The sequence below is a fragment of the Squalius cephalus genome (genome assembly GCF_949319135.1).
Source record: "Squalius cephalus genome assembly, chromosome: 5".
NCBI classification, from domain to species: domain Eukaryota; kingdom Metazoa; phylum Chordata; class Actinopteri; order Cypriniformes; family Leuciscidae; genus Squalius; species Squalius cephalus.
This window is the reverse complement of record NC_137126.1, coordinates 36421994-36446431: the sequence shown is the minus strand read 5'-3', so window position 1 is coordinate 36446431 and position 24438 is coordinate 36421994. Positions and strand designations below refer to the sequence as shown.

The 24438-nt window shown below is 37.8% G+C and overlaps 1 protein-coding gene across 4 annotated transcripts in view; it reads right to left on the bottom strand.

The window, feature by feature from the left end:
- The window catches only part of emid1 (EMI domain containing 1), a 65242-nt gene that overhangs the window by 16341 nt on the left and 24463 nt on the right, over window positions 1-24438 (bottom strand). For all 4 annotated transcript variants that reach the window (XR_013821405.1, XM_079872989.1, XM_079872988.1 and 1 more), the window contains exons 4-6: window positions 3417-3506; window positions 2929-2990; window positions 2587-2713 (exon numbers count right to left, since the gene is read on the bottom strand). Coding sequence is in view for 3 of the 4 variants with exons in the window: in XM_079872989.1 (XP_079729115.1) it covers window positions 2587-2713; window positions 2929-2990; window positions 3417-3506 (279 nt within the window). In the remaining variant the exon portion in view is untranslated. The remainder of the gene's footprint in view (window positions 1-2586; window positions 2714-2928; window positions 2991-3416; window positions 3507-24438) is intronic.

Below are 24438 nucleotides of genomic sequence, written 5' to 3'. Positions count from 1 at the left end.
AGAGTTAATAACAAGTTTGATAACTTTCTTTCAAAACACAAAAAGAATATTGAACATTTAAATACAATACACAATAAAAAAAAGTAAACAAACAGATTAAAATTCAAGAGAAAAGAACAATAAAGAACAATAATAGAGATTTTTTTCAACCAATATCTAAGTATCTTTTCTGGACTGGCAAGTTTTAGTTCAAAGTAAAAATATTAAATAAAATGTAAAAATGTACATGTCTCCACAAATGTTTGAAAATAAATATGAGGTATTTGGTGTTCTTTGACAATAAGTGTCACGTATTGTGAATTTGCATCTTCATTCAGCCTGTAATGCAGAATATACACAGTTTTACTAATGTGCATTCTAAAAATCGAAACAATTTGGATAATAAGATACCTAGGACAATTCACACTTCAGTATTTTGAAATGCCCACTACTGTGCATGTTGCACATACCGCATTACCGAATTCATGCATATGTCTAATTTACATCCACTTTTTCAATTTCAGATGGGCTAAAACAATAATTGTGCATTTTAGTGACGGCCCTGCACAGCACACACAGTTTAAGAGCTTCACACAAATTCCCCATGGAAACACCAGATTCACTTTCACTCTCTCCATCTGTCTAACCAGCACATGGAAATAATCCCCTCAAGGGTAATTTGTGCCTCATCCTTCCACCACAATCCTTCATGGCTGTGGTATCTCGAATGGATAGAGGATTGACTTTGCATTGAGGTGAAGAACTTCTGGGCAACAAATCTGTTCAATGTTCTGTGTGGAAAGAACTGAATTGCCCTCGATTTGCTGAATAGTTCTGCCAAGTCAGTACAGGGAGGAGGAAAGCTGTATAAGTGCGACAAGGGTTTTCTGGATTTTTCTTAAGAGTCTCTCCAGTCGTTTCAGAAAAATATCTGGGGACCCGTCTTTTAATCTCTCCCACACTTCAAGTGATGATAGGATTGAACATGGACAGCGAGGGGTAGCCATTGAGTGGAATTAAGGAATGGGTATTAACTACTAAAAAGGATGTCTTTCTGCATGAAGGATGCACTTCATATAGTGCTGACATACACAAACTGACAGAGATGATTCATCATTCTCGAAAAGTGTGATTTAATGTCATCAGAGGGAGAAATGTGACAACTACACTATCCATGATCCTAAAGAGAGATCCACCAATCAGAGAAGGGCTAGCCTGGACACAGCAGTGACAGTGCACTTCCATGTAGTTCTTTGCCTGTGTTTTTTTTTTCTTTTTCTTCTTCTTCTTTGTTTTCTATACTAATACATTTGAATTGGTAATATTTCACGTCAGGTTTACACATCTAATATTACTCTTATGTGGACTGGACATTTTCCAGTTTAATATTTTAAGAAATTGCTTTGGCTTTGGTACAATACCAAAAGTATAAAAGCCAATTATTATGCAAATATAATATAAGCCAAATCCTAATATCCTGCTTTTTTCACTTGGTAAAAACACAATATGTCTGGGGTCAGTTAGTTAGTTAGTTTTAAGCAAGGATACATTAAATTGATCAAAAGTGACAGAAAAGACATTTATAATGTTATAAAGATTTCCATTTTAAATAAATGCTGTTTAATGCTATTAACTTTCTATTCATCAAAGAGTCAAAAAAAGTACCATACTTTCCATAAAAATATGAAGCAGCACATCTGTTTTCAACATTGATAAAAAGAAATGTTTCTTGAGGAACAAATCAGCATATTAGAATGATTTCTGAAGGATTATGTGACACTGAATAGATGATTTATATTTTAGGGAGGAGATCATCTTATTTGGGAGTCCTTTTCTTAAAATTTGTTAACATTCGTACAGCGAAATTGAATTGAAAACTATTTCCAGAACAACGGCTGCTTAAAAAGTCTGTGGTTACTGTTGTGCTCTATTGCCAACAGTTTGGCTGGTGGAAATGACATCTGTGACACAGTGTCAAGTGCAGTCCTACTATACAGTTTTTCCTACACAATTAGCCCCTTTAAATCTTCACAAGCCTCTTTAATGTTTCAGTACTACATCTCTATGGCAACTAGCGATGAATTGGTGCGATTCAAAGCCTCATGCACCATGGCATTCCCCCCATAAAACACCCACCGCCATCAACGCTCACACAGTCAAATACACACACAATTTAAATCTACTCTAATCTCTCTGCAGTGAAATCCCCAACAACTGTGCTGGGAGATAAATGAAATGTAGGTGGGTTCTGGGATTATCATTATTGTTATAGGGAATGGGATTATCTCCACATGCTTATTGGCTAATAAAGTTTTCTCCTTAACTGGATGTAAATGGATCCAGTCCTGAACAGTCATTATGAATACACTGCAAAAAGATATGATCTTAGCTGTGGCCAAATGCGTGGCCTTGAACGCTTTGACTTTGGCATTGAAAGTGCAATGCTCTATTGTTTGAAATACAGGAAAAGTTGTTGCCTTTTGTCTAATGAACATTTTTGCTCTGTTAAAATCAATGGAACAGGAATGCATGCTTCACATGCAGTCTTAGAGAAAACACCATCACTACATCTGCACTTTAATCTGTAACACAAAGAGATAAACATACCTGCAGGACCCTGAGCCCCAGGAGCACCTTTAGCAGGTGGCGCCCCCATCAGGGAGGAGGAATCATGTTCATTTTTTAACTCCGTCTGTCGATGAGAGGTGGAGGCAGGGGCGGTAAGAAGCTGAACCTGGGAGAAAGAGCGACAGGAAGAGAAAGAGAAGGCATAAAGAGTGATTGATCGAACAATGTTAAAAAGGGATTGTTTAAATGACAATGAAGGACTGGAGTGATGAGGACACTGAGGTACACTGAGGTACAAATAAACAAAGCTATCAGTGGACACAATTCATTCTTAGTGAATTCACCCTGAAAGAAGCTCAAGAGTGAAAGATGTGACTTTACCTTGGCCTCCAGAGAGCTCACACGATCTGTGAGGGCAGTGATACGACTGCAATTCAGACAGTCTGAGAGAGAGGGACGATAGATAGAGAGAAAGTGGGGGACAGAGACAAAGAGACAAACCATAATCAATTAGATCAATAACAGCTTTCACAGTGTCCCTTCCAAGGTGTTGTTCACAAAGTTTTCTGCACAAATCTCTTTAGCACTTGGCAGTTTTTGACTAAGAATAAATCAAATATGCATGCTAAAAAACTAATTAGGAATTAGTTTCAAAGAACCAAGAACTGCATTCAAAATGGGGACTGTTTACTGTTACAAGCTGGTTACATCATTAAGTCTTGCAACAAAGGGCCTAGGGTACAATCTATAACAGTTCCAGATGGACAAGCTGCTTTAAAGGTGTTTTACGAACGCTTTATTGGGCTTTTCCATTGCTGAAGTGGAGCATATTTTGAGTTGATAATGAAAATAAGAGGTTTGATTCTTACTCGATATCTGTTCTCCTGTTTTAGCAGCATGTTTCAGAAATGTAGCCTGTTTCCTTACAGCCTCCTGGGCGACCAGGTTACTTGATGATCCTGCATACAGAGATTCAATTGGAAAGATGAAGACAAGAAGCTATTTTTTACTATACTGATTGTACAGTAGTGACATTTTTTTTAAACTAACACTTTAAAAGTGACGTGTAAATACAACATAAGAAATGCACCAAATCAGCATATTAGAATGATTTCTGAAGGATCATGTGACACTGAAGACTGGAGTAATGGTGCAGAAAATTCAGCTTTGCCAATTTTTTTAAAAATTTATTAAAATAGAGAACCGTTTTTACCACTTTTCATCAATGTTTTACTGTATTTTTGGTTAAATAAATGTTTAAAAATCTTAAAAAGACACCAAACTTTTAAACAATACATTTTGTACACAGTACATTTTGTACTCCCCACCCCCTAAAAATGTTGGGTTTCCAATTATACAGTTAGACAATACATATACTGTTCAAAATGAAAACAAAACATATTTGGACATGTTCTGGTTAACGTTAGTTAATTTTGATGAACTACACCTGTGGTCACTTTGCTGGGATAGTGTGAACTTTCAAAAAATGGCTAGAAAAGAGAAGTTACAAAAGGTCTAGCATATTTTTTTGCAGACAGTAGACACTACTTGATATTTTGCTGGTTTGAAATTGAATAGTTTATCTATTCAATGATATTTGATGCAAATGGAAATACTGTACTTTAGAGCCACTTTAGGTATGGAAATCATCATGAATAATCATGTTATATCAAAATATACAACTGAACACAAACACACTTGCACTTTGTTAGTGTCAGAGCTGGATTGCAAAATAAAGATGAGAAGAACAGATCTATACACATCAGTCTTTTATTTAACACAGGAACACAAATCACTTGATCAGGAACAGAACAACCCAGTAAAACGTGATAATAGACCATAAACTGAAAGTAAGATGGAGCCTAAATACACAGACCAAACTAATTAACAAAATGAACATCAGCAAACGATAATCAAACAATGAATAACCAAAAGTAACTAACTGAAAACATAGGAAACAGAGCTATAGAGCAAACCCACCCAAACATATAAAGAATACAGATCAACGGTTACAGTTAGAAACCAACCTTTTTTTTTTTTCAGAATCTCTCTGTCTGGATCAAATTTGAAGCCAAGCAGCAGTATGTATTTAACTCATGGCTTTGGCTCTGTATAGGGATAGTTACGCTCTGAAAAGCACTAATAATGCTGCTTCATATCTGCAGGAAAGGCACAGAGGGGCCTCCCTGACAGGTAAGCCCACACAGAACCCTGGCACGAGGGGAAGGAAGGGTCCACAGGGGTGGGCTGAACAGGATACAAATGTGGAGGGAGAAACCTGGAATCGCTTTTCATAAGAGAAACTAATCTTTGGGTATTATATGTTTAATTTAGGCTTAAATTAAATCATTTTATGACAGTTTTTCTCTATCTTCATTGTGATCTTGAGGAGGACAAGGTTACTTGGCAGACAGAAGAAGATAGAGGCTGAATTTAAAAACAATGGTTTCCTTGTACCGTTCAAATAGACCTCGATTCATATTCCCCAACTCCTCTCTTTCTTTCTCTTCTTCTATCTCTTTTTTTCAAGGTAGTGAGAAGTTTTAATGCTCCCTGGACTGACCTGATTCAGATTACTTCAGCAAACGTCTCTTATATTAGGCAGTCTGTGGCTAGCTCAGGTGCTCCAGACATAAACAACTGACCCAGTTCAGAGCTTCATTACTGGCAAGGGACAGGAAGTCTGCTCAGCCGGTCTGATGTAGCTAAACCACAGCAGCAGCAGGACCAGAACCAATGAAGTGGCACCTGCCTTGTTCTCAGACCTGGTAAAAGAATCTTGGTCTTGGATTCTCAGAGTGAAAAAGTAATGTGGTCATATGACCAAGTCAGGATGTTAGAAAAATACCGCAATGGAAAAGAAAAATTAGACACTTTTTTAGATTTCTTTTCAATAGGGTGCCAGTCTTGCCATCAAAGCGGTATACAAAATGTTTTGTGTTAAATAAACCTCACCAGTGGAGAGAAGGGAATGGTTACAGTTCTGCAGTTAAACCATGAAACATGAGGTAAATGTTCCCTTCAGGAACCTCTTTTGATTTACTTTTTGTGTGTATAGAGGAGACAGAAAGGAAATTTCCGACAATGCACTGCTCTAATGGTTGTTTTGTTCCAAATGGCCTTGTGATTTTCAAATATAGACTTTTCCACCTCTCTATAATCAAGGCAAGTCTTATACCAAAAGCAACTCTACACAAAAAGCTATCTTAACCACATCTAAATGCTAACAACCTTCCATCTCCCAGCAATGACACTGGATGGATAATTCACCCCAAAATTGTCTACACTGCTCTTTTCCATAGAACAAATGCATGTAGGGACCAGGGGCTGTCAAACAAAATAGACAAAAAATGCACCAGTTTTATTTACTTTAGGGTGCTTTTTTTGCTCATTTTTAGAACTAAACAGCCACTGCTTAGAGTTTATTTTTGTTTTATGAAAAAGAACAACCTGCAGTTCCACAAAATATCTTCTTATGTCAGTGGATTACAAAGGAGACAGGGATGAGTAGATGATGACAGAATTTTAATTTTGTGTGAACTATCCTTTTAAAACAAACCTAAATCTATTTTTAAATGTAAATCCAGCCCAATTCAATGATATACATCAGAGGTGTCCAGTCCTGCTCCTGGAAAGCCACTGTCCTGCAAAGTTTAGCCTCAACCCTAATTAAACACACATGAACCAGCTAATCAAGGTCTTATAGCCATACTAGAAACTTCCAGGTAGGTGTGTTGAGGCAAGTTGGAGCTAAACTCTGCAGGTCCTCCAGAACCGAGTTTGGACACTCCTGATATACATATTATAGCTCCATTCATCAACTTATTACATTTAGGATATGAATCAGTATATTTTGCTCAAAGTTTACATTCATTATAAGAATACTGAGCTGAGTGAGAGTTCATCCACCCCTAGATTTGTAATATCCCTACTTGGACTATTAATATACTTCACCTTACGAGCGCCAAGAGTCACGTCAACCTGCAAATGTGTGAGAGATTGACCTCTGACCCCTGGGTGTGTGTGGATGTATACTAGGTGGGAGCAGCCGTCGATTTTATCAGCTGGTTTTTAATAACTAAGCTTCCTCTGAGTCTTAAAGGAGCAGAGGGGATGGTGACATCAGAGCATGTAATAAAATCTAACTCTCTAAGCTCTGAGAGGTCAGAAGAGGCGCGTGAATGTGTGTGTGTGCGCCCGTATGCTAGATAGTTCAAGGGTTGGAAGCTCTTAACACCATTGCGAGGTCACTTCCTTTTAAGATCCTTGGGAAAAAGCTGGATGGGGTTATCAGCAAGTTCATTTGACTAAAATATCACAGAAGGGAAAGAGTATCCCTAGTACTGAAAAAACACAGTTGACTCTCTTTTTGCCTTCAGGAACAGCATGAAGTGTGGGAGTATTTATCCTGAGAGGTTTTCCTGTTTATCAGCTTATATACAATTGGAGAAGTTTGTGGAAGGAAGCGCCTAGCGTTTGTGTGTGTGTGTGTGTGTGTGTGTGTGTGTGCGCATCTGGGTGAGGCCTGAGTTATGAGGCAGTGTGTGGGGATACACGTGTGTTTAGTTAAGTGTGGGTGCACTTATTTTGACAAAATGTCCATTACACATTAAACCAACTGGTCTTACTGTTGCACTAATCTCATACAGCTGAGTCTTCATCTTTCTAATCACTGGACAGAAAGAGAGTCATCATACAGAGATCATTCTCTTCAGGCTCAGGTTAAGGGCATTAGGATGATGACATTATTGATCTTTCATACAAGCAGCTGAGGAAACAGAGGTGTGTGCCTGGAGAATTATGAGTATGCAGTGGGCCACTATAACTCACAAGAATGTTGTTCCTTGCTCAGCCCTGAATTTAATAATGGCCCAAGGTCAGCCCTTAATACTACTCTCAAAATAAAAATAAACCAAGGCACACTTTGTCACAGGACGGCATAGTAAGTTCATCCTCTAGAGAAGTGATTCCCAATTCTAAACCTAATCTTAACCATTCACAACTAAAATAACAGGAAAATTATAGGCTGATAAGAATGGGGGGAAATCCACTAACCCAAGTCCTAACAAGGATTTCCTATATTCCAAACAAAAGTCTTGGAGTTTCTGTTTCTTTTATAATTATAATAAATTCCAAAAATTTCTATGTAAAGAAAACAAAATAAGTATTAAATAATACAATCACAAAACTATTTAAATTTAGATAAAAAAAATTCCATTTGAATTTGTTAAAATTAAAAATAAACTTAAAATTAACTTCTGTATGGGTGGTTACAGTCTCCTATTTAAAGAGTCTGGTGCCACTGTCTGCATGGCAAGGGACATTCAGTAAGGAATACCCTTAATACTGAACTAAAATCAGTGTTGAGAGTCTAGATTCATTAGAAGATCTAAAACAAGACAAAATCCATTTTACAAAGACAACACTTTGCTGTGATGACTAAACATCTGAAGGGTTTCGTGCACTATTATGGGTTTAGAGTACAACTGGCTTCAAATTAAACTGAGGCTTTATTTAACCTGATTAAACTGATTAAACTGAGTATAGTAGAGCGGAGAAATTAGGCTGGCCGAGCACACAGCTGTAGACGAACGAGGAGAAATAACAGGGAAAATAAGAAGTCTCCATCTATCTCTGTCAGCGAAGACTGCTGCCCTCAGCACCACAAGCTCATTAGAGACCAGGTGGAAGTGATGAAAGCAGGTGAGGTGGGTGTGTATGTCTGCATGAGGGTGTGTGTGTGGGATGGAGAAGTTTAAGTCATGCTCGCTCTTTTTTCATAAGATCCGCCCTATAGAATGTCAAGTCTACAGGGAGTCGCTTGTGCTGAGAAAGCACTCTGTGTTTTAAGATAGAGTGGATACCTTATGTCTCTCTCTCTCTCTCTCTCTCTCTCTCTCTCTCTCTCTCTCTCTCTCTCTCTCTCTCTCTCTCTCTCTCTCTCTCTCTCTCTCTCTCTCTCTGTTAAACACAGACTACATTGTTTCTGAGCTCTTCAGAATAAGTGCCCATATAGCTCAAGGTCGAAAGGGACCGCTGAAGTTCATAATCAACCTCGAGCCGTATGGACATTAACCCACAACTTCAAGAGACATCCCGTCCCTGACTTTCTTTCACCTCCAGAACACAAAAGATATTTTAAAGAATGTTTTTGTCCATACAATGAAAGTAAATATGGTACAAAACAAAATTAGACCCCATTGACATTCACTGTATGAACAAAAAAAAAACATCTTTTGTTGTGTTCCACAGAAAAGGAAAGTCATATAGGTTTAGAATGACAAGGCGGTGAGTAAATTATGACAGAAATGTCCCTTTAAGACTGAAAACAGATGTATTTGCAAAAAGCAGCACACACCTGCCCCAAAAACATTTAATGACTACTTGGTGCAGCCTTGGAGGTCTTGGAACAGACCAAAGCCAAGCTAGAACAGACGGAGAGAGGGAGTGACGGATGGAAATGAAGAGGAGGGGGGCGAACTCACCTCCTACATACATACGTCTCACCTCATCAGTCAACGTTACCTCATGATCACACAAACACACTTTAGTCTGGCTTCACACACCCCCAGAAACTTCACGTTTAATCAAGACCAAGTCTGACTACAACTAATGCAATCGCAGCACAACAAAACTATAGAAAGACAGTAAGTGACAACTTTGATTGTTTAAATATGCAGTGGGGTCCAGAAGTCTGAAAGCACTAATGAAAATACTTCAGTTTAGCATTTTTCTAATTTAACACCAGCAAAACAATTTGAGCGAAAATTTGAATTGAAAATGTAATATAATATTGAAGCATAAGCAATATCACAAGGCTGTAAATCACACAGCCATGCTGATATTCAGAAAAAACAGCATGATTGCCATAGTCATGAGCTTCAGCTTCCAAGGCTTCTAATCTAAAGCATTTGTAAACAGTTAATAATAATGTCGTCAGTTCGAGCCCGAGTCGGATTCTAAAAATGCGGATGATCAAGCCAATTGATAGGAACTAGCCAACTTTCGAAGACCGACTTGAGCATAACGTTTCACAGTGGTAAGTTGTCTTTGTATATATACTGCATATATAAACTCTCCCAGGTTCAGGAAGCTGTCCTCTGAAAAATGTGCTGTGCCCAAGCAAACTTTTGCGTTGTACTGCTCAAGAACAGCTTTATAAATAAAGCTTAACTCTCTAAATAGCCTCTGAGAGCAAAAGCAGTTTTGCATTCGCATCCAAACACAGAGCATCTCCGTGACATGACGACAACACAACAATTCACTGAAACCTCATCTTCTATCTTTGGACAGGCATTATGCTAAAACTGACGTAGATTGAGAAAGTAATATCTGGACTTCGATCGAGGCATTTTAGGCAGATCTGTTCTCAGTTCTCAGTTCAATAGTAATCGCATTTTGGGAGACACTGAGCTTTGTAACTTTGCAGATTGTATGCACAAACAGATGTATTACATACTAAAGAAAAAGGAAAACATTAAAAAGCTTAATATGCCCTTTTTAAAGGTAAATAGTGCTCATAAATGGCTGTTAAGATGGTATTCACACTTGAAACGGAGTAGAGAGAGAGTTCCCGGAAACAGTCTTCATTATGTCACAAGCGGATATGGCTGAAAATAGTTCCACACAGAGCTGCAGTAGAACCGTAGTGAGTCTCTGAGGAACACACAGTAGTGTTTGGTAACCTGCAGAAAGAACCACTAATAATTTGTTTCTTATTTAATGACCTATAAATAGTGAAGAATTTTAAATATTTTTTTAAATATTTATTTTTTGGGTCAAATTAATTTTTTTTTCTTTTTAAAAAATAAATAAATAAACAACTTGTTTTCAGATTTAAAGACTCCCGGAGTATTTTTTGACTCCCGCAACTTTTTGGACCTCTCTGTACATGCCATCACAGCAGCAGTACTGAAGTACTAAAGTTTCCAGACATGAGTTTTTCTCAGTCAGCGGGGCGACAACAGCTACTCATCCTGCGTCAGTTAATCGCCCCTCCTCTAAATGTGTGCCTGTCATAAGCATCCAGATGTGCACTTGCAGAAAGCCTTTAATCTTTTACAGAAAAAGAAAACTATCTATTTGTTCTCGCTATTTGCTATACTGTAGGCCTACATTTCCCCTCAGTCCACCCAATATTCATTTTGCTTCACTTTTTCATTTTACTCTTGGAGTGAATAGGCTTTAAGGCTTTTTCTAGGACACTTTTAACCTTAAAAGTGTTTCACTCTAACCCTAGAGCAACAGCAAATCTCTCTGGCACACACTTTCAACAAAGTGGACCATTTCAAATTATGACACAATGAAGCAATGAAGGCTGAAAACTCAGAAAACTACTATCAATTGTTACATAAGAAAGTACATTTAAAATCAATGGAAATTCAAAGAAAATCATATAACTGTATTTCTATTGCTTTCTTTAGATGGTTGTTAAAGTGCTCTGGGAGATTGCTAGGTGGTTGTTTAGAGGCCCAAGTCTCCTTGACCACTTGCTTTAGTAAGCACCACTAATCAATGGTGTCTAAAAAGTGGTTTCCTGAATAACAGTGTCAGGTTTTAAACCACTTAAGCTTCTTCTCTTCTAAATATCTGAGAAAAAGATTCTAGAAGAGGAGGCTGCCCTCCATCTGCTTTGATATCTTCTGGCCTCTGTGTGGAAACACATTTTGAAGTGTACAAGATGGAAACACTTTTCTACAGGAGACAAACAGTCATGTGGTGTCTGTGGAAGATCTAAAACAAGCCCTGGGAGCATGTGTAACCGTGTAGGCCACAGACCAGCAGTACCGTAAGCTCCTGCGATGAGACGTTCCACACCGCAGAACCGCCTCTTGGTTCTTTGACACTTCCTCCCACACTAAGAAAACAGATGTTAAACAGAACGAAGGCTGGCCCACTTGTCCTTATTTATTAGGTAGAAACTCAAAACAGCTTTTCCCCTCCCATCTTAAAACACAATCCACTTTCATGTCTTTGTCTCGTGACCTCTGCTGACCTTGTGTCAGACCCGCATCGCATCATCTCACTTGTGCTCTACTTGTCTAGCACAATTTCCTTGAACCCTTTCACTTCCACAATTCAGTAGCCGACACCTCCTCTCCTTCCAATCGCCTCCTAAAAGAAACAACAGTGGGCGCTACTGAAAAACGGTCTGTCTGAACCACAGAATGTTGTTTGTGAGCGAGAAAGGCAGGGAGGGGATCATCTTGGCTACCCACACCAACCACTCCAAACACTCCACAGTCATTAAAAACCTCTCAGCTCAGTGGACACGCCACCGCAAGAGATTCACAAAACAAGCACAGGAAAACAACGCCTGCCACATATAGGACCTCACAAAATCAGCTCCTTAGCGCACAAGAAATTAGCAGAGGCATCAAAGAACAGAGCCTTGAAAAAAGTAAATGAGAGCTTAAAAGTAGCAAGTACCACCAATACAGACTTTAAATGAGAAGAAAGAGCTGTATTTGTTCTGTTGTGCCAGAAATAGTAATCTTATTTAAGCTGCTTTGTTGCAAAAACAGCCAACAGTTTTATGATCAAAGAACAGTTTTATGACCAGTCATATATACATATGTAACAATGTTCAATAAGCAGTGTAATATTTGATTACGTTTTTTTATATTAATAATTGGAATAACCTAGGAATGCACAATATATTCCTGCCATATCAGTTATGTATAAGCAATAACCCACTTGAGGTTGTGCGTTATAGTGATTTATTCAGGGACTTATGCCAAAAAAACACCCATTACCTGTGGTAAAATCATTGTGACGCATAGCCTCAAGTGGCTTATTGTTATAATTGAAGAAGAGAAAAGTGAAAAAGAGATTTTGTGGTTTGTGTGAAGATCTAGGTCAGAAAAACTATTATTAATGTGGCACGTCCTCCTAAACCACTAGCCAAAACAGACAGTCTAAAAATGACACACACTCAGATCCTCTGAGGAACTTGCTTGTTCCATAAGAAAAAAAGATCTTAACCAAAATGATTCCACTAAATCTAATGACTGTGTTGTTAAATTCAGCAAAGGTTTTATTGAGTTAGCTCACAGTAAGTTCAGACCATATTCACAAAGTATTTTTGGCCACCAGCTGCATTGTAAGTACAGCATGACTTTTAACAAGACCTTCAGGCTGTATGAGCGCAGCACAGATGGCCAAATCTCATCCCACCTTTAACCCCCAAAAATAACATAAACATTTTGAGGTCCACTACAAAAACACGGTTACTATGGCAACATTATAACTATTGCGTCAAGTCCAGGAACTATATCATTATGATGGTACAGTTCTCCTGGCCAGCACTAAATGCTCGTTCCAATATTCCTCGCAGCATCTCCTGTCTCAATCACAGATCATAAGCCTGCATTAATGTGCTTATGACCACACTCATACTCATCAAACTTTATTCTGCCTCATTTCACTCTTCGAAAGAATACCTTTTCCTTAGGCCATTTTAGGCCAGGTTTTCTCACTGAACTGTGTCTGAGTGCATGATCCAATTTTTGGAATCAATCTCTAAAAAACCTCCTGTCTCACAATTTCAGATAATTTCCTTTACAAAAAAGTTGGACACACAGGATGGAATTTTGACAATCTGCATTGGAAGTGTTCGGAAAAGCTGTCTTCTAGTCAGCGAGTGTAGGCCTAAACGGGACAGAGAGGATAAATTTGGGGTTGTCTCCCAGAGGTCAAAAGGGATTTTAATGCAAAGATAAAATAGCTGACCTCGACGCGTACGCGGAAAACACTTTCAAAACACAATCCCTGTAGAAATGTAGAATTCCACAATCATTCGAAACGAGACGAGAAAACTGTCTGGAAGATCTGGAAAGCTTTCGGTTATTAGTCCCTCTGGATAATGATGGTGTGCAGATAGTATAAACACCACGGTCTTTTATACAAAACAGCATATGCAACTAAACAGCAATAGTAATACAAAGAACTTTGAAACAGAACAGACATATATCCACAGTGTAGTATCAAAACTGATACTGTACAGACAACAAGTCAGCCGTCTTGCAAACAGAAGATGCTCTTTGTTGTGCTGGCAGCTAAGACTAAAAAGGACGAATGTTTTTGAAAGCAGTGATAAATAGGGCTTATATTATAATCTAATGACATAAAAGTGCTGTAATAGCTTCAGAACACCTGCAACTTATTTTATTTAATGTCAGTTATTCCGTTTCTTTTTGCAAACGCCATCTTAACAATTTCATCCAAGATGAGGTTAAGGTCAGTATGATTTTTTTTTTACGATTAGGAAATGTTAGCATGATTTGATCAAGGTAGTAGTAACAATAACCAGCAAATCATTCTCACTTTGCGTCCTTCCTCAGACATCCAAAAACCCTCACTTATTCATATTTTTCAAAAACGGAAAAATATCCAGTCAAAAATCACTATTACTTCATTTAAAATACCTTCTTAAAACAGAACCTTTCACTATGTAATGATTTAAATGTCAAAGCTTAAACAAGAAGAATTGTTCCCCACTCACACAGCCAGCCAAAGGCATTTAGTGTGTCTGTGCATGTGTGCGTGCCAGTATGTATATAATTAGTTTCAAAGTCAGAGTTAAAGTGAGTCTAAGTGGTCGGTGAACTTCAGGGTGGCCATAGACCATTACAGAAGCAGTTGCACTGTCCTTTGTGGTTGTGGCTTCCCATAGTAAGTCACACGAGCAATCATACCTCACTGTTTCCTTGTGTTTAACTCCGTTAAAACCTAATTAAAACACTCACACACAAAGGCAAGACATTAAATGGCTTGAAACAAAGACGTGCAGCTGCTATTCTAATCGTGTCCTGAACGGATTTCTGTGTGCTGTACATTCTGTGCATTTCTCTGGATTAGAAATGTCTTATTTCTAGAGGTCAGAGGTTACAGTGAAAGCTTCTCTGAATTCTGACTTTGCACAATGGAGTGCCATGTCTGAAGGCATTTTCTCATTAGGTTTAATGAGTTTGACAGACAATGGATTTATAACTAAACTAAATTGTGAGGAATTGGTGACTATGGGCTGACTGATACTCTTAATTAGTTAGTTAGCTCATTCAGCAGATGGTTTTCAAGTGACTTGAAAAAAACACTAATTGTACCACAACCAGGACATAAAAAATTCTGAGCTCATCCTGTCATTGAGCCTCTTTGAGTTTGCAGGCCAGAATCTTAACCATACAGAAACAATCATCCAATTCAGACTGTTTAATATCTCTTTTAACATCCCTAATGGCTAGTTAATGTGAAAAGTCAAAAAAGAGACTCACGTCCCTTGGGATGGCACACACACATATGCACAGTCTCACACACGTACATTCTTACAGAGTTTGCGTGCAGGAATTCTGACACCTCATCTGAACCGTGTGCTTGAATTCAGAGCTTCCAGCCTAACACTAAAATAACACCTGCCAGGACCATGATGGGCATAGACACCTGTATAGAAAGAGAACAGAAGCATACTAGATGCCTACTACAGAATACAATACATTTCCATTGGTGTCACAGCCTATGTATGTTGCAATTCAGTCACTTTTATAATCTCCAGAATAAAACCAAATATTTGCATTTTAATTGCATAAAAAAGTCTTATGTTTTGGAAGTCTTCTGAGTTCACTAGCAGCACCAGGGATCATGCTAACTTATTAAGGCCTGGTTTCACAAACAGGTCTTAGATTAAGACAGGATTTGGCCTTATTTCAATTAGGACATTTAAGTAGCTTTTATAAATGTGCCTAAGAAAAAAAATACATTACTGGTGTGCATCTTGAGACAAAACAATGGCTCTGACATATTTTAAGACATACCAGTGCAAGTTGCTTTCAGTTAAAACAGATCAAACATGCATTTTAGTCTGGGTGGCCTTGTCTGTGAAACCGGGGGTCAATGTATAACTAAAATGCAAAGCAAGTTACCTTGGATAAAAGTATCTGCCAAATGCATTAAATATAAATTTGTCATACTGCACATAAAATATGCATACTGTAAACAATAGACATACTGCAAAAGCCATAAATGCATACCCTATTTCACAGTACAAAATTAGTCCTCAGGGCATTAATTTATAATTGTTTTCAATATTTTTAACAATAAATAAACTTTATGATGAAAATAAAAACATGAATGATGATTTTAAATTTTAGGGTAAATGTTTACAAAATGACATTGGAAATGATATATGAAAATTAGAACAACATGCTAAATCAATTGGTGGGGTGTATAAAAATGGTTGAGGGGTTGGATTTGGCTCATGGGCCACCAGCTGAAGAGCCCTGAACTCTAATAAGCATCACAATGCTGGAGACTGTAAGAGCAATGAGGTCCATCTGACCCAACATAATCCAGCTGTTTCTCTTGATGTCAACTTAACAGGAATCTAAACATAAGGGGCCCTATTTTAACGATCTGAAACGCAAGTATCAAGCGCGAAACGCAAGTAACTTTGTGGGCAGGTCTTGGGCCCTGTTGCTATTATACCGGCGGGATAAATGACTCTTGCGCCCGACGCAAATCTAAAATGGGTTGGTCTGAAGTAGCTTCATTATTCATGGTTTGGGCGTAACGTGAAATAAACCAATCAGAGTGTCATCTCACATTCCCTTTAAGAGCAGGCGCGCTTGTTCCATGGCGGATTGCTATTATAACGGCGGATTTGCCAGGCGCACGCCAGCAGCGGTTCACAGCCGAGGAGACCGACATTCTCGTCAGGGCCGTAAAAGACAGAGAAGTGACATTGGGGATGGGAGAAACCCACCCAAATTAACTTCGGTTAAACAGGCGTATGATAATTTGGGTAAATGTGTAAGCTAGATGTATGCTTTTATAATAAACTGTCTATCTATCTATCTATCTATCTGTCTATCTATCTATCTATTGTAATAATGTATGATTTGCTAAACTGAAAACTGCTGCTTCTGTGTAGATGAGAGAATCAAAGTGTATGCGCGTTGTGCACACGCTACATTGATTATGGCCAAGCATGCACCCTTAAAATAGCATATGAATAACATGCGCAACGCGCCACTGACTTTAGACTAGGTTTTTCCTGGTCAGTGGCGAAATTGTTTTCTAAACCTGCAAAATAGCATCAGGGAACCTTTGCGCCGGTACGCGCCTCCTCTTTGCGCTGAACTGCCCCGGGGAGTGCAAGTGTATTTCCTAGTTTACCGACGTGCATCTGTGGAGGGAAAAGTCCGCTTTGCGCGGGTGCAAAATAGGAATGATACATGCGTCGGTGTATAAAGTCAATTGCGCTGGGTGCAAGATAGGGCCCCATATGATCATTTACTCTGAGCACTGAGGTCAATCCCCTCATATCTCTCCAGGCTATTGGCATGACTGACAGGCACAGAGAGATGAGTAGGAACTGAGGTTGTAAGCGCTGGGAGCTGAATGAACCGCTGTTTGCCAAGAACTCTGTATGTGTGTGAAAAGAGCTCTTGTTATCACTGGGACAAGCTTCTTATCTCTTTTCACTCTTTCTGCCATCAGAACACACACATGCAGGCTCTTGTTCTCTGTGTTATCTAGACAGGAGTAATTATCTCTTATCTAACCTCATCTAACCTTCCTCTCTTTATCTTTGTCTTGCTCTTCATGTTTTACTTCATGTCTGCATCTGGCCAGCATCTCAGGTGGACGGGCACGGTCAGTTTTTCATAAACAAAGGACACCCCATTCCTTTTGTGGCTTACTTGACCCTGGTATGCACATCTGATGTGGTTAATGGTCAACAGTGGTCAGCTGAGACACTTAAATGATCAGTTATTTTAGTTGTGTACCTGCATTGAATGAAATGGTTCACATTAGTTAAATTTATTCATTAAGCAGACATCCATAGTGAACTATCTTTCATTGCACATAGGGTGACCAGACGTCATGAAAATCTAAGCTGTTGTCCCGAATCCCGAATCCGGCCCTAATTGTCCCGAAAATTATACTACAGCAAATTCTTAAGTAGTTATTGTCTGATAAAACATTAAAAACTGTCCGTGGAGGTTGAGTCGTCCTGCAGCCAGCCCCCGCCAGCTGCTCATTGGCTGTAGCATCTTTTTCGTTTCTTTTTTTGAAGTTCTATAAGATACCGTAGGCGCAAATTTAGATATGCATTGATAAGTGAGCGCAAGTTGCAGCAGCCGCGAGGACAGGGAATGTGCAGGCAGCCAGTTGTAAAGAGTGATTGATGATTGGTCGCGGCACTCTGTGCAAAAAAATACTTCAGCCTAATGTCTGATTTCGGGTTACACAAAGCAAATCATCTACACAATTATTTAGTTTTCTTATTTAATGACCGTCATCTGATTTACGCAATGTTACAACAGTAATGTTTTTTTTTTTTTTTTTTTTTCACAATGACATTTGAGTTCATGATTTTAATGTTGTTTTTTTGTGGCAGACTAAAGACTAATGACAGACTATTGATCTTTGATAAAAATATGTTTGGTTCAGGTTTGAAATTCATTATCTTTTATTATTAGCTGAATTTTTCAAAAGCCATTACTTAGTCTTCAGTGTCACATGATCCTTCAGAAATCATTCTAATATGCTGATTTGGTCCTCAGGAAACAGTGTTGAAAATGGTTGTGCAGCTTAATATTTTTGTGGAAACTGTAAAACTTTTTTTATGATTCTGTGATTCACGTGAGAGAGTTTTTGTAACATCATAATTGTCTTTACTGTCCAATTTAATGCATCCTTGATTCCTTGCTGAATAAAAGTATTAATTTCTTTAAAAGAAAATATCTTACTGACCCCAAAACTTTTGATGTACAAAAACAGAAGAATTCTTCAGTGTTTCATAATCTTCTTTTGTGTTACTCAAAAGAAAGAAAGTCAAATATACACAAACACAGATGCCTCTCACTTCAAGGCACTTTTTCTCTTTCTCTGAAGTGCAAGAGTCACTCACAAAGGCTGTTTATGGAGCGTGTGATAGCGCTACTGCAACAGAGAGTTCAGTTTCAGCCAGCAGAACTAAATCATCCTGCCCTTCAGACCTTTAACATTCTTGCTAAAAGAAGCTTCATCCATTCAGGCCTGACAGGGCAGCATATCAGCACCTTGTCACTCCTGTTTGTCCCATCTGCCTGTCTGTTTCCATCTAATGAAAATAATTAGACTCAATATTATCACTCAGCTGTCCACACTACCACACAGGCACATACAAACACTCTCCAAACACTCATTTTCACTGACAAGAAGCAGGCCAGACAAGTGAGTGGTGGGTGAGAGAGACTTAAATGGATGCCCACATTCCCTCCCTCTATTTCTTTTCCCACAGATCTGAGTTTTATCTTCTGCAGCCACTTCACCAGAACATCCACACGGCCTTGTGTTTGTGTTATTATAGGGGTGGATAAAAAGATCGGGTTGATGGGATGAGAGAAACCCTGTGAGCGGAGCAATGAGGGGGTATTCAAATACAAGAGGAGAGGAATGTCAAACAGCACCGATCTCACTATAAGAGAGTCCTGGATCAAAACACACCCAGATTTTCAATCGCTAGTCAGTCAAAATACACATGTGAGTCAGACCGGAGGGTCACCAGAGGTCAGGTCTCTGAGGAACAGCACGGTATGCTGTGAAAGGTTTTAAAATACATGGTAGGCTATTTTAAAACTTTAAAGTGCGGCTACCAGAAACTGACCTGATGGTTAATAAAAACGCAATAATTATATGATTTGGTTCATGATTAAAACAACAAAAGTAACAGCAGCTTGTCTACATTTATGCTTGTTTACATTTATGTGGGACTAAAAAATGTATAACTATTTATATTTTGATATTTTCCACCTTTTTCACTGAGGCTTAAAAGGGTGTTTTTTGAAGGTACTCTGTATTATTTTAGTTATTGTGAAATAAAACATTTGTCTCAGTGTCATTGCATGCCTAATAATCCACTTCAAGCTGCAATATTAATTAAGAGGTATATAGCTAATAACAAATGACTGCACAGAGGAAAATAATATCTCAGTCTTACTCAGCAAATTTCATTTTATCAGCTGCTTGGCAGTCAGCTCGTTCGACTCATAAAAGCTTTAAAGAAAACAGGGTGGTTAGGCCTTTCAAACTTATGGATGTCTTTAAGCTTTATGAATACAAATTACTTCACCCAGTGGGCAGATAATGAGACAGTTTGGGCAAATGGAAAATGAAATCATGCTGTCTCATCAGGAAAATGTCTTTTCCATATATTGTGTGCAGGGTTGTTGGGTTATCGTAATTAAAGAAGACTTGATATATGTAGCACTAGGCTACTGGATGTCTGAGCATCGTGGGTGAAGGAGCTTTTATCTGAAAATCTGACATGACTCATTGAGGGTGTCAGACTTTGTGGTTTTGGTTTGATGGACTACTGGCCTATGAAAGCTCCAGAAAGAGTTGAACCAGACGACCTCCGAGAAAGAAGTTGAAACGTACAGTAGGTTGCTGCTGTTCTTGAGTGTTTCTGGTGGAATAATGTTCATGTGCCCCCTCAAAAGGTCTAGCACTCAAGTGGACACATTTAAGATTTACCATTATGCACTCAACTAGCACTTTGTTCTCTGTAAATGCAAGTCTTTCAAGGACGTTACAAATACTATAAACACTGCGCAGCGCTACCCTCTGCGGCAATGAAATATGAGGCCATGAAAAAGCAATTGAATTGGAAAAAAAGAGATAAAAAGGGGACAGACACAGAGAAGGGGCACCAATTTGTCCAAGAAAAACATGTTTAAAAGAAGAGCCAAGTATGGTGCCAGCGTGTGGGAGATGAGTCTACAGGCTGGCACTAGTGCCATCTGAAAAGAGATCAGCAGATTGATGTGGGAGAGGGAGATTACAGTCACCCTCACAAAACAAACACAGAAAGAGATCTTGAAAATATTTTGAATTTGGATAATGGTGGGCGGTGTATAGTACACTTGAACAAACATGGTCTGCAAGATAAAATATAAAGAAAATGAATTCATGAGTAAATGAGATAGTCTCAGTCTGTCTACTAAATTGAATACATGTAAATAAAATAAATTCAGTAAGAGAAAACCATGAAAAGATGTGTTTTTAAAAGAAGTCTCTTCTGCTCACCAAGGCTGCATTTATTTGATACAAAATACAGTAAAAACTGTAATATTGTGAAATATTATTATAATAACTTTTCTATTTGAATATGTTTAAAAATGTAATTTATTCCTGTGACGGCAAAGCTGAATTTTCTAATTTCATTCATTCTAATTTAAAAATCATTCTAATTTGCTAATTTGGTGCTCAATAAACATTTATTTTATTTTAAAAAAAAAATCTGGATTCTTTGATGAATAGAAAGTTCAAAAGAACAGCATTGATCTGAAATAGAAATATTTTGTAACATTATAAATGTCCTTACTGTCACTTTTGATCAATTTAATGCATCCTTGATGAAAAAAAAAAAAATTCTTACTGACCCCCAACTTTTGAATAGTAGTGTATAATGTTACAAAAGGTTTCCATTTCAGATAAATGCTGCTCTTTTGAACTTTCTATTCAACAAAGAATCCTGAAAAAAACTGTTTTCAACATTGAAAATAATCAGAAAGGTTCTTGAGCAGCAAATCAACACATTACACTAGTGTACACTATCATTCAAAAAAGTTTGGGGTAAGTACTCTTTTTAAAAGAAATAAACACTTTTGCATCCTTGGTAAGCATGAGGCGTCTTCGAAAAAAAAAACAAAAAAAAAACAACAACCCTTTTGACCGGTAGAGTAAATATTATATAATCTTTATAACATACATATAAATGAGATGTGACCCTGGATCACAAAACCAGTCACAAGTCGTACGGGTATATTTGTGGCAATAGCCAACAATACATTGTATGGGTCAAAATGATAGATTTTTCTTTTATGCTAAAAATCATTCAGTTATTAAGTAAAGATCATGTTCCAATAGGATATTTTGTAAATTTCCTACCGTAAATATATAAAACATTTATTTTTGTGAGTGAATGCAGCACAATCGTGAACATAAATGGACAACTTTAAAAGCGATTTTCTCAATGTTTCGATTTTTTTGCACCCTCAGATTCCAGATTTTCAAATAGTTGTAACTTGGCCAAATATCCTAACAAACCATACATCAATGGAAAGCTTATTTATTCAGTTTTCAGATGATGTATATATCTCAATTTCAATAAATTGACCCTTGTGACTGGTTTTGTGGTCCAGGGTCACATATGAACAATATCACATTTTTTTATATTTTACATCAGTAGTGATTCAACAAAATGACACTCAAAATGACAATAATTTATATACTGTATTTAACATTTAACAACACTATGGCAATAAACAGATGTCATGTAGAAAAGCCAAACATACACTAGAAAGATTCTGAACATTCATGATTTTATGACAAATCCTCGGCTAAATCCATTCTGGCATCATCCTGTACAGAATTCCAAGAATATGAAGTCTACAATCATTTCGCAAACCAAACAAATCCACACAGCTCAGATGATAGTGTAAAAGCCATGTGGGCCGGGCCGTATCATTCAGACACTCTGAGGTTCACCACTGACTTTTCTTTCACATGTTAGGTCTAGTGGAGAGAAATGAGAAACACAACCCCAAACAGACAAAGCACCCCCATGACACTCAAACCTCTTACAGAAATACCTGCCTCTCAAACCACAACTATATATACACTCTACATACACAAGACAAATTAATCTCTGTTTTTGGGCAGCTTCCAAAACATAAAAACTGGTTTGCTTAGCCCAAAAGAGCAAGTGGCTGTTATGGCAGTGTTCAGTTCAAATTGGGCTTGTTTGGACAACCTGTTTTAGTTACAGTCTGACAGACACATTGTTTTGCCCAAAAGACTCAAGTGTCAAACATTTGAAATTATTAAAGCCTCATATCATAACTCTTTGTAATGTTAATAAAGGTTTCTTCGAAAAACATAATTCAGTTTTACCCACTCTCTGACTATAAATGGGCCGTTTTTTGTCTGTTTTTTTTTTTTTTTTTTTTTTGCTATTGTACCTTTAAGACAACCATGTAAATGCAAAATGCATGTAAAACAACCAGATTCAATCTGATCAGATCCAACATATTGTAGTTGGCACTGCTCAAATAACAAACCCATATTCCAAGGCATATATATATATATATATATATATATATAGTATAACGGCAGTATGGCATTAAACAAATGTCCAGAAGCAAAGCCAAACAAACACTAAACAGAATCTGAACAATCATAATTCTTTGACAAATCATCGGCTAAATTCGTCATCCTGTACATATTTACAATATTTCTGTATTTTTTAAATAAGTGCGGTTATTGTTTGCATAAGAGTCTTCTTTTAAAAACATAAAAACTTAAAACTTTTTAACCATAAAAACTTTTGAACAGTAGTGTATAAATACACAGATACAAACGTGTAACTATCATCATAAAAAAAAATTGTTCAAACTAATTTAACAATGTATTAAAATATTCGAAAATAAAATAAAAAATAAAGAGAAAAAAGATTTGCACTGCACCATACTTCTCTTTAAAATTTTGAACAAATCTGATTACATGCCAACTGGAACAACAGTGTTTATGTACTAATAAATGTGTAAATGTAGGTGTCATATGTTAATGTATTTGACCGTCTGACCGCAGAATTTAATAATTTCGCAATGAGCCGTTTTTACAGTTTAGTTTCAACAGATGGTCGTATTGGACTAGAGCTTTGGGTTTTAAAACTTATATTATGTTTTCTATTAAAATTGTTTAATTTGAAAAACATCAAGGAAAATTGAATTTTTCATGAAATTACACTTTAGTCTCGCATAGCCAGACTTTCAGACTGACGGCAGAAGGTCTGGAGTCCTTGCCAAGAGGACGTCTGATTGACACGTAAAGCAACCAACCAGCGTCGTGTTTAGGGGCGTGAAAATGTAACGTCGATGCCCCTGCGATAACAGACCGCTGTGCAATTCATTCAAGAACATTGTGCAAGTTTGATGCAACTTCACATTCTTTTGAAAATCCAGCATTTAGTTGATCCTGATAAGCGCTCATTGTCACAGTTGTAAACACGACGACTTTCTTCTTCCATGAGGAGGTTTGGCGTAACAGCAGCTTCGTTTCCAGGTGGACCGGAACACAACACACGTCTCCCAGAAATCCTGAGAATTCATCTAATCAGAAAATCACTTCAAAACTCCTGAAGTGTTTCCCATTTTGTGTGCCGTATGCATCAGACGTTCAGTCAACAGTCCATTGGCGTGAAGTCAGAGGCTGAGACTACCCTTCAAATACCCCCCCCTAAAGCACATCATGGCATCCTAATCCCATGAATAATGTTTAGAAAACATGATCGCTGACGTTGACTACATTCAGCAAAACCCCCCTTTCCCACAACAAACTGAAAGCTCTGTTTTCCTTTGTTGATCTTCTTCTCTCTCCATCTTTCTTTCATTCCAAGTGCCCTACAATAACCATTTTTCACTCAGAGGCAACTGCAATCTAAACCCTTTAGGAGCCTCTGCCAAAGCGAGCACAATGTCAGCCTTGACAATGAGCTAGAGTGTTGGAGAAAGAGAGAGTGAGAGAGCTGATTGACTTATTGCGGCCCTGATACCTGGCAGCAGTCGTAGGAAACATGTATTTTTGGAGTTTCCCCAGACTTTCACTCGCTTATCCTTCATCGTGCTCTTTCTCAGTGATGACAGAGAAGGAAAAGATATCGTGATGCAGAGAAAAAGAGACGGGGAGCCTTTATCACACTGTCTTTCCATCTGGAACTAAAACCGATTGTTTATACTGCAGTTGGGGGACCTTGCAGCACGTAACAAACTCATTTTTATCAAAACAATTTGAAAAGACAGATTGTTTATCCAGTTTTTAAACATTATAACATGACCTTTAGTAAAT